The sequence below is a fragment of the Drosophila suzukii genome, chromosome 3 (genome assembly GCF_043229965.1).
Source record: "Drosophila suzukii chromosome 3, CBGP_Dsuzu_IsoJpt1.0, whole genome shotgun sequence".
Taxonomy (NCBI): domain Eukaryota; kingdom Metazoa; phylum Arthropoda; class Insecta; order Diptera; family Drosophilidae; genus Drosophila; species Drosophila suzukii.
This window is the reverse complement of record NC_092082.1, coordinates 2,025,336-2,039,603: the sequence shown is the minus strand read 5'-3', so window position 1 is coordinate 2,039,603 and position 14,268 is coordinate 2,025,336. Positions and strand designations below refer to the sequence as shown.

Sequence of the window (14,268 nt, the reverse complement as noted above, 5' to 3'; positions counted from 1 at the left end):
GGAATCCCTGCATTTTCAAATCCCAAGCCAAGGAAGGTGCGACCATGTACACCAAGAAGCTGGAGCGGATGCACCGCCCGGCCTCGGACATCACCAAGTACGACAATGAGCCGTACATGAAGAACCCACTGCTCAAGTTCCGCATCAGCGAGGTCCACGAGCGCCGGCACTATCAGTTCCTCAAGCAAAAGGCGGCGGACGTCAAGGTGCGGGTGGCCCGCCAGCAGTGGCAGCCGGAACCGGACATGCGCCTCCTGCCCCAGTCGCACTATGAGGACAACCTGCGGCGTGAGGTGAGGAAGATTGTGGTGCCGCCGATGCTGCGTCGCACGGAGGCCAAGATCCTCAGCTTCGCTTCGGAGCGGCTAAAGAACAAGTACCCGGAACTGGTGCAGGCCTACATGAAGGACGTTCACCAGGAGTTCAACCGCCTGATGAAGGTATACAGCATGAAGAACATCCTGCGCCATCCGGAGTTTTCCGACGAGGATCCGGCTCAATTCGAACTGCCGCATCCGGATATCGGCTTCCGGCGGCCGGGTCGCACCCAGAACTACAGCAACTTTCTGGAGAACCGTCGTCGCATCGCCCAGAAGCTACTGATCCTGCAGCTTCCGCTGCGGGCCATCCTCAACATATCGGTCGGGGAACTACCCAATCTGGCCTGCGTCTTCCACTACGTCCTGGCCACCGGCGCCATGCAGCAGCAGTTGGGACTGGGAGGACGGGAAGCGCTGTCCTATAAGTTCTACCGCAAGTACATCCAGAACCAATTGGACAAGGTGAACACTTTCCTGAGGTGGACCTGGTATCCCAAGGTGGTGCTGGTGCTGCGCAAGCTGATGCGCAAGCGCGTGATGCCGATGAGCACATGGAAAAGGGCCTGGAACGCTCTGGAGGGTCTAATGAATCGCGAGATGACCAACATGAAGATTCGCACATTCGAGGAGATGTACCGGATGTGCAGTCACCCGCGCACAATGCCCATGCTGCGCATGTCCCTGGAGTGGGCCGAGTTCTCCAGCGATCTGGACACGCGGCCCAATGTCTGGGCTATTCTCAGGACATTCGCCGAGATCGCCACCGAGATCTCGATGGTGGGCTACCGCATGGAGCCCCTGCAGCCGCAGGTGCAGACGCTTACCTCGATGGCCATGTACGCGAAGGTGAACGATTACCTCAAGATCGAGATGAATGAGAACTATCTGAAGGATGTGATCGATAAGGTGGGTATGCACTAAAAAGATTTGTCTAAAATAGAAACCATGATTTAAGCCTCTCTAAATTTATAAGGCTAAGAGCCTTAAACCTTATTCCAAACTAATACTACGGATTAAATATAAAAAAAGTAAAAAACCCATAGGTCTGCTTTCCCGTTCTCATGGTAAACCATAAAAACGTATACTACCTATTACCTTTTACATTATTTTCCCCATAGGTTCAGGACATAATCTTGCGCACGTATCAAGAGGTTACCCAGTACATCGATGGTTTCCGGGACAAGTACTATGCGCTGTACTCTTGGCAGGAGCGAGACGCCCTCAACCAGTTTCTGTCCGAGCCACATGAATTTGAGGAGTACTTTGCCCGGATTGACATGTACTACGGGTTCATCCAAATGCTGCGAAGCGAGCCCGGAACCGAGTACTTCGTGATGGCCGTTATCCACAACGAGCCAGCAGTAAATGGCCTCCGAACTCTGGCCGAGAATCTGATCGACGAGATTACCACGATTATTATCCGGGAGCACATTAAGGCAGAGGTAGAAATCTGTGATGAGTTTGAGAAAATCAAATACCGGGCGCTGGAGATCCCCAAATCAACGGAGGAACTACTGGAGAGTGCTGAGTACATGATCCACGTGAAGAAGGACAAGATCGCCGAGTTGACCGACCGCATCCAGTACTGCCTGCAGGTCGGCACCAATATCGTGGAGCTGACCGAGATGTCTAAGTACCACTTTGACCTGACGATCAAGACGATCAATTGGATCAAGGACATCAACGACATCTGCGACTATAATGCCTCGCAGCAGGAGCAATTTAAATTCACGTTCGAGGAGCATCTCCAGGAGGTCATTAAGAAACTGAACACGGATATAGATGACCTGCTGCCCAAGTTGGCCGTCATCGACGACATGAGTCGGCCGGACAAGTTCCGGGATAGCTATATCATTTTGCAGAATTTTATAGATCAGCTAAAGACATTCGACGACTACGTGGCTTGGATCAACAAGGAGGAGAAGCTCTTCAAGATCGCCCAAACCGAGTATCCAAAGCTGGAGATTATTAAAACGTTTGTGTATCCCTTTGCGGAGCTAATGAAGTGAGTATCTATACTGTAAAGTTCCTATACGTACATAAATTAAAATCCTTAACTTTCTGTAGATGCTGTATTGAGTGGCAGCGTTACTTGAGCGTTTGGAACGATGGACCTTTCGAGTACCTGGAACCGCAGTTCGTGGAGAGAACTACAGATGATTACCTAAAGGAGTTCCAGAAGAATCAAAAGTACTACAGAGTCAAGATTAAACAGGATCTTATCGACAATCCCGTGTGTAAATTCAAGGTAAGATCACTTGATACTATAATTCTTAAAGAGTTAATAGAATGCCACTGCAGGGTCAAACCGAAGATCCGGATCCAGCCAAGCACCCGGTGCCCCTGCGACTCTGCACCTCGATGATCCAATCGATCAAGGACTTCACCACCGGCGTTTTTATAGTAAACACCATGTGCAATCCTGCTCTGCGGAAGCGCCACTGGAAGGAGATGTCCGACATTGCCGGATGGGACGTCACACCCGATTCGGGAACCACCCTGCGCAAGATCCTCAACTCCGGCCTGGACCCGATTCTCGACCAATTCGAGATCATCAGCATTGGAGCCAATAAGGAATTGCAGTTGTGGAACGCGCTGCAAGCCATGATCAAGGAGTGGGAGACCAGGGTGTTTCCCTATGGCCCCTACAAGGAGACGGGCGTGCAGATCCTCAGCAGCTTGGATGACATCCAAGCCCTTCTCGATGACCACATTCTTAAGACGCTGGTCATGCGAGGATCGGCCTTCATGAAGCCCTGCGAGGAGGAGGTGCGGGCATGGTACGAAAAGATCATGCGGGTAAACGAAACACTGGATCAGTGGGGCAAGGTGCAGGCCAACTACCTGTACTTGCTGCCTATCTTCTCATCGAAGGACATCGTGGCCCAGATGCCGGAAGAGGGTCGCCTCTTTGTCATCGTAGAGCAGACGTACACCAGGAACATGGGATTGGTCCTTCGCCAGCCGCTGGTAATGGAAACTGCTCCGGTTTCGGGTCTGCTGGAGTCCCTGCAAAAGGCCAACGAGTTACTGGAGGACATAGCCACCGGCGTGAGTAACTACCTGGAGAAGAAGCGCCTGTACTTCCCGCGCTTCTTCTTTCTGGCCAACGATGAAATGTTGGAGATCCTGTCCGAGACAAAGGACCCACTGCGTGTTCTCCCCCATCTGAGCAAGTGCTTCGAGGGCATCAACAGCCTGGAGTTCGATGCGGCCAAGAATGTGCTGGCCATGATCAGTAGTGACAAGGAATCAATTGAGTTCATGGATCAGGTCTCCACAGCGGCGGCCGGTGGAAGTGTGGAGAAGTGGCTGATTGGAGTGGAGGACGAGATGCTTAAGGCGGTGCGCTACCAGAACGAGCTCTCCTTCGCTCACTACCCGAAGGTGAAGCGACACGAGTGGGTTCTAGAGTGGCCCCAAATGACTGTACTGGCCATCTCGCAAGTCTACTGGGCGTCCCGCGTCCACGGATGCCTGCGTCGCACCTTCGGCGGCAACATGACGGTCATGATGAACTTCTTCCAAGAGCTGTCCAAGGAGCTGAACGACATTGTGACCTTGGTTCGCTCGCCGAAGATTAGCAACCTAAACCGGATCACCATCAAGTCGCTGATTGTGATCGATGTGCATGCCAAGGACGTGTCCGAGGATCTCATCAAGAACAAAGTCAGCAGCGAGTTTGATTTCCAGTGGCTGGCCCAGATGCGTTACTACTGGGAGGACGACAAGACCTGGGTAAGAATCATTAACGCCACGGTGCCTTTTGCCAACGAGTATCTGGGCAACTCAGATCGCCTGGTGATCACCCCGTTGACGGATCGCTGCTACCGCACCCTGGTGGGAGCCTACCAACTCCATTTGAACGGAGCTCCGGAGGGACCAGCTGGAACGGGTAAGACGGAGACCACCAAGGATCTGGCCAAGGCTTTGGCCGTGCAGTGCAAGGTGTTCAATTGCTCGGACGGCTTGGACTACAAGGCAATGGGCAAATTCTTCAAGGGATTGGCCTCATGCGGCGCCTGGGCCTGCTTCGACGAGTTCAACCGAATCGAGTTAGAGGTGCTCTCCGTGGTGGCCCAACAAATCCTACTCATCATCCAAGCGGTTCGCAGCAACGCCACCAAGTTCATGTTTGAAGGCACCGAGTTGACTCTGAATCCTGCCTGCTACGTGTGCATTACCATGAATCCCGGCTATGCTGGTCGTTCCGAACTGCCAGATAATTTGAAAGTGCTCTTCCGTTCCGTGGCCATGATGGTGCCGGATTACGCCATGATCGGAGAGATCTCCCTGTACTCCTACGGCTTCGTGGACGCCCGCAAACTGGCCGTCAAGATTGTGACCACGTACCGCCTCTGCTCGGAGCAGTTGTCCAGCCAGAATCACTATGACTACGGCATGCGAGCCGTGAAGACGGTGCTCTCCGCCTGCGGAAACATCAAGAAGCAGTTCCCGGACGAGGTGGAGGACATCCTGTTGCTGCGCAGCTTAATCGACGTGAATCTTCCCAAGTTCCTCTCGTTCGACGTTCCCTTATTTGAGGGCATCATCTCGGACATTTTCCCGGGCATCAAGTTGCCCCACATCGATTACTCCCTCGTTGAAACGGAGTTCAAGCGCGTCTGCTTGGAGGAAACTTTGGAGCCCGCTCCCAGTTTCCTGCTCAAGGTCATCCAGACGTACGAAATGATTATAGTGAGGCACGGATTTATGTTGGTGGGCGAACCACTGGCGGGCAAGTCCAAGACGCTTCAGGTCCTCGCCAAGGTCCTGTCCGCGCTGAAGATCAAGGCGCCACAGAAAAGCAACTACTTTCAGCACGTCCAAATGGGCATTATGAACCCAAAGTCCATTACAATGAACCAGCTGTACGGCTCCTTTGATCCCATCTCGTATGAGTGGACAGACGGCCTAGTGGCCAAGATCTTCCGTGACTTTGCCATGACGCCCACTCCGGATAGAAAGTGGGTGAGTCTATTAAATACTACCTCTAGACCTTTAAATGAAATGTATGTATACATGTAGGTCATCTTCGATGGACCCGTGGATGCCGTTTGGATTGAGAACATGAACACGGTGCTGGACGACAACAAGAAGCTGTGCCTAACCAGCGGCGAGGTGATCACCATGAGCAACGAGATGTCCATGGTGTTCGAGGTAATGGATCTGGCCCAGGCCTCGCCGGCCACAGTTTCCCGCTGCGGAATGATCTACATGGAGCCGTCAACCCTGGGATGGCGAGCATTTGCCAAAAGCTGGCTGAAAAAGGCTGATCCCCGGTGGGCGGACGAAGAGGGTGTGGCATATGTGATGGCCCTGTTGCAGTGGCTTCTAACACCAGTGAGTGAGCTCTTCTTAGATCAGTTATATGAGATCTAACCATGGTTTCCAAATTCCAGTGCCAGACCTTTGTGCGACGATACTGCAGCCAGTTCATCAAGCCAGGGGAGTTCAACTGCATGCTTACCACCTTTGACCTGTTCGACATGCAGATCGCGGAGGCGATCGAGGAGAACCCGGAGGACTACCAAAAGTACATCCAGAGCTACTTCCAGGCCGCCATCCTGTTCGCTCTGATTTGGGGAGTGGGTGGAGTGCTGGACACAGCCTCCCGGGAGAAGTTCGATGCGTTCCTGAAGAAGGTAGGGGTAATTATAATCCTCTTAGGATTTAAATAAATTCCTATCTGACCCTGCAGCTCTGGGACAGCGATCCTCCGCCGCCGGAACCGCTGGGCAAGATGGAGATAACTCCGCCCACCGAAGGTCTGCTGGTGGACTACGTGTTCCTGTATAAACAGCGTGGAGCCTGGCGGTACTGGCCGGATCTGGCCAAGCGCATGGACGTGGAGGAGACCAAGACTGGGGTAATAGTTCCCACAGTGGACACTGCGCGGTACATTCACCTGCTGAAGATGCACGTGGATCACAAGAAAAGAATGCTGCTCGTAGGACCAACTGGCACCGGAAAGACGGTCTACATACAGAACTATCTGATGAACAAGTTGGACAAGGAGGTGTTCGAGACGGGATTTATCACCTTCACCGTGATGATTTCGGCCAACCAGTGCCAGGAGCTGCTCATATCCAAGCTGCAGAAGTGGAAGCGAGGCATCTACGGACCGCCGAAGGGAATGCAGAGTGTGCTCTTCGTAGACGATATGAACATGCCGGTGAAGGAAGTTTATGGAGCCCAGCCTCCTCTGGAGCTGTTGCGCCAGTTTTTCGACTACGGTCACGTCTACGACCTAAAGGATAGCTCCAAGCTGTTTATCCACAACGTACTGATCATGGCCGCGTGTGGTCTACCCGGCGGAAGTCGTCAGGATGTCTATGCCCGATTCCTGAACCACTTCAACGTGTATTCTATTAACACGTTTAGCGACGACAGCATGTTCCGCATCTTCCTGAACGTGGCGCTGAATGGCTTCCGCCGTGCAGGCCACGGACAGGATGTATTTGTGGTGACCAACCAGATCGTTTCAGCAACGCAGTCCATTTACAAGTTGGTCCAGGCGGAAATAAGGGCGACGCCGGCGAAGTCCCATTACATATTCAACCTGCGGGACATTTCCCGCGTCGTGACCGGATGCACCTTGGTGCGTAAGGAGTCGGTGACGGACAAGAAGATTTTCGTGCGCGTCTGGTACCACGAGGCCATGCGGGTCTTCTACGATCGTCTGGTGGATGACGTGGATCGCAAGTGGATGTTTGAGAAGCTGAACGATTGCCTGAAGTCGAATTTTAAGGACAAAGTGGAGAATGTCTTCGAGAGGTACTGCGTACCGGTGAGTACTAAAAGTAAAGGAGCAAAGTTTGCTCCTCTTCCGATGAATTCGCGGGTCATTTATATTTCAACCTTGAAGCCAATTTGCCTTGCCCATAACTAACCAGATCTACTCTCTTCCAGGGACCAGACGAGCAGGTGTTCACTATGGAGGCGGCCAGCAACATTCTTTTTGGTGTTTACTTCGACGAGGACAGCGTTCCAGATGAGCGGCGCTATGAGGAGGTGCCCAGTGTGGAGGTCTTTCTTAACCTGGCACTAGCCAGTCTGGACGACTACAATTCGACGCGCCGCAGCAAGATGGACATCACCCTGTTCACCTTTGCCCTGCAGCATCTGAACCGAATATGCCGCATCATCTCCATCCAGGGAGCGAGTGCCCTGATCATTGGCCTGGGCGGATCAGGGCGGCAGTCGCTGACCAAGCTGGCCACCAATATGGTGCAGACGTCGTTCTTCCAGCCGGAGATCACGAAAAACTACGGCGCAAATGATTGGCATGATGATATCAAGGCGATCCTGAAAGAGGCGGGAGGGATGAACAAGCACACCACCTTCCTGATCACGGAGAACCAGATTAAGATGGAGCTTTTCTTGCAGGACATCGACTGTTTGCTAAACCAGGGCGAAGTGCCCAACATCTTTCCGATCGACGAGAAGCAGGAGGTCCTGGAAATGGTGCGACTGGCTGCCCAAGGAGGCAATCGCAACATCGACGTCTCGGCGCTGCAGGTCTTCTCCTTCTTCGTGGACCGCTGTAAGCAGAAACTGCACATGATCCTGAGTTTCTCGCCCATTGGAGACGCCCTTAGGACGAGGGTCCGCCTGTATCCCTCGCTGGTGAACTGCTGCACAATCGATTGGTACGACAGTTGGCCCGAGGAGGCGCTGCACATGATTGCCAAGATGTCGCTGGTGGACGTCAATGTGCCCAGCGAGGACATCAAGGTGGCCATCATGGACACCTGCCAGTACTTCCACACAACGGCTGCGCGAGCCACGCGGGCCTTCTGCCAAATGACCGGTCGCCACATCTACCAAACAAACGCCTCTTTCATCGAGCTGATCCGCTCCTTCCAGACGCTCATCTACCGCAAGCAGAGTGAAACGATGCTGGCCAAGATGCGCTACATCGGTGGCCTGGACACACTGGCCCAGGCAGCTGCGGCCATCTCGATTATGCAGCGAGATCTGAATGCCCTGCAGCCTAAGCTGGTGGCCTTGGCGGAGGCATCCCGCAAAATGATGCTCGAGATTAACAAGGAAACGCTAGCTGCCAGCGCCGCCGCCGAGCAAGTGAAGCGGGATGAGGAGGTGGCTTCAGTGCAGGCCGAAGCCGCTCAGGTGCTGAAGCAGGACTGTGAACGGGATCTGGCCAAGGCCATTCCTGTCCTGGAGGATGCCCTGGCTGCTTTGAACACTCTCAAACCGGCTGACATAACGCTGGTTAAGTCGATGAAGAATCCCCCACCTGTGATCAAGCTGGTCATGGCCGCCGTCTGTGTGATCAAGGGAATTCCGCCGGAGAGAATTCCGGATCCAGCCTCCGGAAAAATGGTGCAGGACTACTGGGGACCCAGCAAGCGACTGCTGGGCGAGATGAACTTCCTACCGGCCCTAAAGGAGTTCGACAAGGACAATATTCCGCCGGATATCATAAAGCGCATTCGCAAGGAGTTCATCCCCAACAAGGACTTCGACCCCAAAGTGGTGGCCAAAGCCTCGAGCGCCGCCAAGGGTCTTTGCCAGTGGATCATCGCCATGGACATGTACGACGAGGTGGCCAAGGTGGTGGCGCCCAAGAAGGCCAAGCTGGCTGGCGCCGAGAAGGAGTACGCCGACACCATGGAGTTTCTGGCTCAGAAGCGGGCCTTGGCCCTGGCCCTGGAGGAGAAGGTAGCGCTGCTGAATATCGAGCTGGACAAGGCGAATGCGGAGATGCAAAAGACGGAAGATCATGCCGAGAGCTGCCGGAACAAGCTGCTCCGGGCGGAGGCCCTTATAGGTGGATTGGGTGGCGAGAAGTCGCGCTGGAACAAGGCGGCAGAGGATCTGCAGGAGCTATATGATCACCTGCCCGGGGATGTGCTCATTTCCTGCGGCATCATCGCCTACCTGTCGGCCGTGAATCTGCAGTACCGCTCGGAATGCGTCAAGGATTGGTTCAAGAAGGTCACCGACCTGAAGATACCCTGCTCCGCTCACTACTCCATCTCTGATGTACTGGGCCTGGAGGTCACCATTCAGAACTGGCAGCTGGACGGGTTACCCAACGACGAGTTCTCCAGCGAGAATGCCATTATCTCGGCCAATTCCAGCCGGTACAGCCTATTCATCGATCCGCAGGCCCAGGCCAACAACTGGCTGAAGAACATGGAGCGGAAGAACCGGCTAAACTGCGTCAAGTTCAACCAGAGCAACTACATGAAGGTAATCGCGGAGGCTCTTGAGTACGGAACACCCGTGATCATTGAAAACGTGCAGGAGGAGCTGGAGGTCCCACTTGATCCCATCCTGATGCGACAGACCTTTTTGCAGGGCGGCGTTAAGCACATCAGCCTGGGTGAGGCGGTGGTGCCGGTAAATCCGAACTTTCGCCTGTACATGACCTGCAACCTGCGCAATCCGCACTTTCTGCCGGAGACCTTCAACAAGGTGACCGTCATCAACTTTGCCCTCACCCAGAACGCCCTGATGGATCAGCTGCTCAGCATTGTGGTGGCCAAGGAGCGACCTGACCTGCAGGAGCTGCGCATCACGCTCACCACAGAGGCGGCGGCCAATAAGGGAGCTCTACGGGATGCGGAGAACATGATCCTGAAGACGCTTAGCGCTGGCGGCGATATTCTGGAGAACGAAGCGGCCATCCAAATCCTGGCGGATTCCAAGGGACTGTCCAAGGACATCGTGGAGAAGCAGGAGGCAGCCAAGGAGACGGTGGCCAAGATCGAGGCCTTTCGGCTCAACTACAAACCAGTGGCAGTGCACTCCTCCATCCTGTACTACTCCATCACGGATCTGCCCAACATCGATCCCATGTACCAGTTCTCCCTGAATTGGTACATCAATCTCTACATGTACTCCATTGAGACGGCCAACAAGTCCAAGGATCTGCCCAGGCGCATCAAGTTCCTGGTGGATGGCTTCACTCGAAATCTGTACAACAACGTGTGCCGCTCCATTTTCGAGAAGGATAAGCTGCTATACTCCTTTATCCTCACCGCTCGCATCCTGCTGGGCACGGGTCAGGTGGAGATGCGCCACTTTGCCCACCTGGTCACGAACGCCAAGGAGTCCACGAACCTGCCCCCCAACCCGGATCCCAGCTGGATAACAGAGACCGTGTGGCTCAATGTGCTTCGCCTGGAGGAGCTCAAGGAGCTGCGCGGCATCGTGGAGCATTTCAAGAGCAATTTGCGCGCCTGGCAGGCGATCTACGACCACTTTTCGCCGGAGAAGCAACCACTGCCGCCTCCGTGGCACGACAAGACCACCGCCTTCGAGAAGATCATCGTGCTGAAGGCGCTGCGGCCCGACTCTGTTTTCCTGGCGGTGCGCATCTTCATCGCCGAGTGCATCGGAGATCAGTATGTGACGCCTCCGGAATTTGACATCTCCAAGTCGTATGCCGACTCCACAGCCCTTACGCCGCTGGTGTTTATCCTCTCGCCCGGAGCGGACCCACTGGGCTCCCTGCTGGCCTTTGCCGAGAAGATGGGTCAAGAGGAGACCTTCCAGAGCATTTCCTTGGGTCAGGGACAGGGCCCCATTGCCACGGCTCTGATCAAAAATGCCCAGGAGATGGGCTACTGGGTGTGCCTGCAGAACTGCCATTTGGCCGCTTCCTGGATGCCCTACCTGGAATACCTCTGGGAGAACATGGACACCTTCAACACCACGCGTGAGTGCTAATATCAACATTTTAGCGGTTCAAAATCTTACATTTTAAATTCTATTTCAGCCAACTTCCGAATATGGCTAACCGCTTATCCCACGCCCCAGTTCCCAGTCACCATTCTCCAAAACGGTGTCAAGATGACCAACGAACCGCCCACTGGACTCAAGGAAAACCTGATGCGCTCCTACAACTCGGAGCCGATTAACGATTATGAGTTCTACACGGGTTGTGCCAAGCAGGATCGTGCTTTTACCCGGCTGCTCTACGGCATTTGCTTCTTCCATGCGGTAGTCCAAGAACGCCGGAAGTACGGCCCATTGGGTTGGAACATAGCCTACGGATTCAACGAGTCCGATCTGCAGATTTCTGTCCTGCAGCTTAGTGTAAGTTACTATCATATGTGTAAAGCACAATGCTAAACAGGCAAGGGATATGCAAGATATAATAACATCTTTGCTGGGCTCTAGTCCGTACTATTATTGATATATTCAACATATCATCAACATAATCCTGTTCTTTTTAGATGCTGCTGAACCAGTACGACCATGTGCCCTACGACGCCATCTCGTATTTGACCAGCGAGTGCAACTACGGAGGAAGGGTTACCGACAACTGGGATCGCCGGCTCATAGTGACGATCCTGGCAGACTTTTGCAACGCCCAGGCGGTATCGGATAACCGCTACAGGTTCGCCAGCGACGATCGCTACATCCTGCCGAGGAAGACGGAACACCGCGAGATCCTTCGGTATCTGGACGAGAACCTTCCATCGCTGGCGCCACCCGAGGTGTACGGTCTGCATGCCAACTCTGGTATAACCCGAGATTTACAGACCACCAAGACGCTGCTTGATTCGATGATCCTACTGCTGGGCAGCGAGGCTGCGGGATCCGCCGGAGCAGGAGTTAGTGTGGAGCAGATAATCCTGGACACCATCAAGCAGATCGAACGCGAAATGCCGGCGGACATGGACATCGAGGCGGCGGCGGAAAAGTACCCGGTGGACTACAACGAGTCCATGAACACGGTGGTGGTGCAGGAGATGGAGCGTTTCCTCAAGCTGCAGAAGGAGATACGTGGCACCTGCCGGGACCTGGCCATGGGCATTAAGGGCATCATCGTGATGACGCCCGACCTGGAGAACGTGATGACCGCCATGAAGTTCAACCGCATTCCAACCAAGTGGATGTCCAAGTCGTACCCCTGCCTAAAGCCACTCGGATCGTACGTCCAGGATCTGTACAAGCGGCTCAACTGGCTGCACGACTGGCATCATCATGGCAAGCCGCCCACCTTCTGGCTGTCCGGATTCTTCTTCACACAGGCCTTCCTCACCGGTGCCATGCAAAACTTTGCCCGAAAGTACAAGATCCCCATCGACACGTTGACTTTTGACTACGACGTGCTCAAGGTGGAGACGAAGACGTCGCCTCCAGACGACGGAGTCTACTGCAACGGACTGTTCCTGGAGGGCGCACGCTGGGATTGGCGCGAGAATACACTGGTGGAGCAGTTCCCCAAGGTGCTCATCTATGCCATGCCCGTGATCTTCTTCAGGCCCGTGGGCCTGGTTGATGTGGTTGAAGGATCACGCTACCGCTGCCCTCTTTATAAGACTGGTGAGCGCAAGGGCACGCTGTCCACGACGGGTCACTCCACCAACTACGTGGTTCCGCTGCTGCTAAACACCCATGTCAAGGCTTCCCACTGGGTCAAGCGGAGCGTGGCCCTCATCTGCCAGACCAGCGACTGAGCTTCTCCAAGACCCGTTTTATTGTTAGTGTTCATTAAATCATTTCTATATTGTGTACTATTTTCAGTTAACTTTTTTTAAATTGTTTTACCACATATGTTTAAAACATACCAGTATTGAAATAATATCCATAGTACGAGATTAAAGAACACAATTTTTCATATATATTCTTAAAGATGAAAAATAATTTTTTAAAAATCAACGAAGGTATAAAACATCCTATAGAGTCTAAGACAATGACACAATATATGTAGAATTAGTTTAAGAATAGCTTTTAATCATAATGAAATTAGGTTAAACTACATTCAACCAAATCTAGCCCTAAAATTGAACTATGAAAAAACTAAAAAAAAAATAATCGAGTTAGGGGAAAAACAATGATTTTTAAAGTGGGTTTTATTTTTAAAGTTCTAAAAGCTTGCCATAATTTGCTGTTGCAAGAATTTTTCTAAATTTGTAAAACTATAAAAAACATGTGTAAATCGGTTCAGGTTTTCTATGAGAAATGTTAATTAGTTTCTTTTTTAAGAACTAAGTACCTTTCTAAGTAGATTCTTTTAGGTCTGTGATTTCCAAGCTATTCGCAAACATTCTTGCGTTAGATAAGACGAATCGTCAACTGAATACCTATAAAAGAATGGGTTCGTCTGACTTAAAGTCACACTCAACTCGAACCCTGTTCAAGATGTTCATCCAGTTGGCTTTTTTGATCTCCAGCGTAGCCCTGATCTCCGCGGGATCGATTTCGAAAAGGATTGCAGGCGGACAGCCGGCAACCGTTTCAGAGGTACCATGGCAGGCCTCTCTTGTCAGCGAAAATCTTTGCGGTGCTGTTATTTATAGTGACCAGATCGTTTTAACCGCAGCCCACTGTGTCGGATCCGATGATCTAAAAAGGTACACCGTGAGAGTGGGCTCATCGAGCCTTTTCAAAGGAGGTCAGGCGGTGAAGATAGCAAACATCACACGGCACGAAAAATACCAAGGACTCTCAAACTATTTCTCCCATGATGTAGCCGTGATCCGACTACAGACCAAACTCAGGTTGGGTGACAACGTAAGACCCATTCCTTTGGCAAATACAGCTCCTAAAGTGGGAACCCCCTTATTGGTTTCCGGATGGGGAGAGATCGGATACAAAAAAAAATCGGAAACACTTCTTAAGGTCGCAGTAAACATAGTGGATCGGAGTGATTGCGAGAAGTACTTTTTGAACATTACTGAAGATAAGATCTGTGCCGCTGCTGACGGGAAGAATTCATGTAGGGGAGACTCCGGAGGTCCACTGGTCTTCGATGGTAAACTTGTTGGCATCGTCTCCTATGGCAATGCTTGTGCTAATCCCTATTTTCCCGGAGTATATGCCAATGTGGCTGAGCTCCGGCCTTGGATCGAAAATGCTGTAAAACGAGTGTGAAGCTTAAAAACTATCTACAAATATTAATAAAAATTCAAAACAATTATTTTTATTAAAGTTGAAACAGTATTCTATTACTATCTTAGTTTTT

At 52.3% G+C, this 14,268-nt stretch overlaps 2 protein-coding genes across 2 annotated transcripts; both read left to right on the top strand.

The window, feature by feature from the left end:
• The first annotated feature begins 5 nt into the window (after positions 1-5).
• Positions 6-12,923, top strand: Dhc62B (Dynein heavy chain at 62B). Its single transcript, XM_017078593.4, has 10 exons — positions 6-1,226; positions 1,439-2,325; positions 2,388-2,568; positions 2,622-5,291; positions 5,349-5,663; positions 5,723-5,965; positions 6,022-7,110; positions 7,233-11,010; positions 11,071-11,390; positions 11,531-12,923. Exons 1-10 carry the CDS (start codon positions 45-47, stop codon positions 12,758-12,760), a joined length of 11,895 nt encoding a protein of 3,964 aa, XP_016934082.2. The 5' UTR covers positions 6-44; the 3' UTR covers positions 12,761-12,923.
• Positions 12,924-12,990: 67 nt separating this feature from the next.
• On the top strand, positions 12,991-14,251 carry LOC108013008 (trypsin beta-like). The gene has a single exon (XM_017078595.4). The coding sequence runs from the start codon at positions 13,398-13,400 to the stop codon at positions 14,175-14,177; it is 780 nt and encodes a 259-aa protein (XP_016934084.2). The 5' UTR covers positions 12,991-13,397; the 3' UTR covers positions 14,178-14,251.
• The last annotated feature ends 17 nt before the right edge of the window (positions 14,252-14,268 follow it).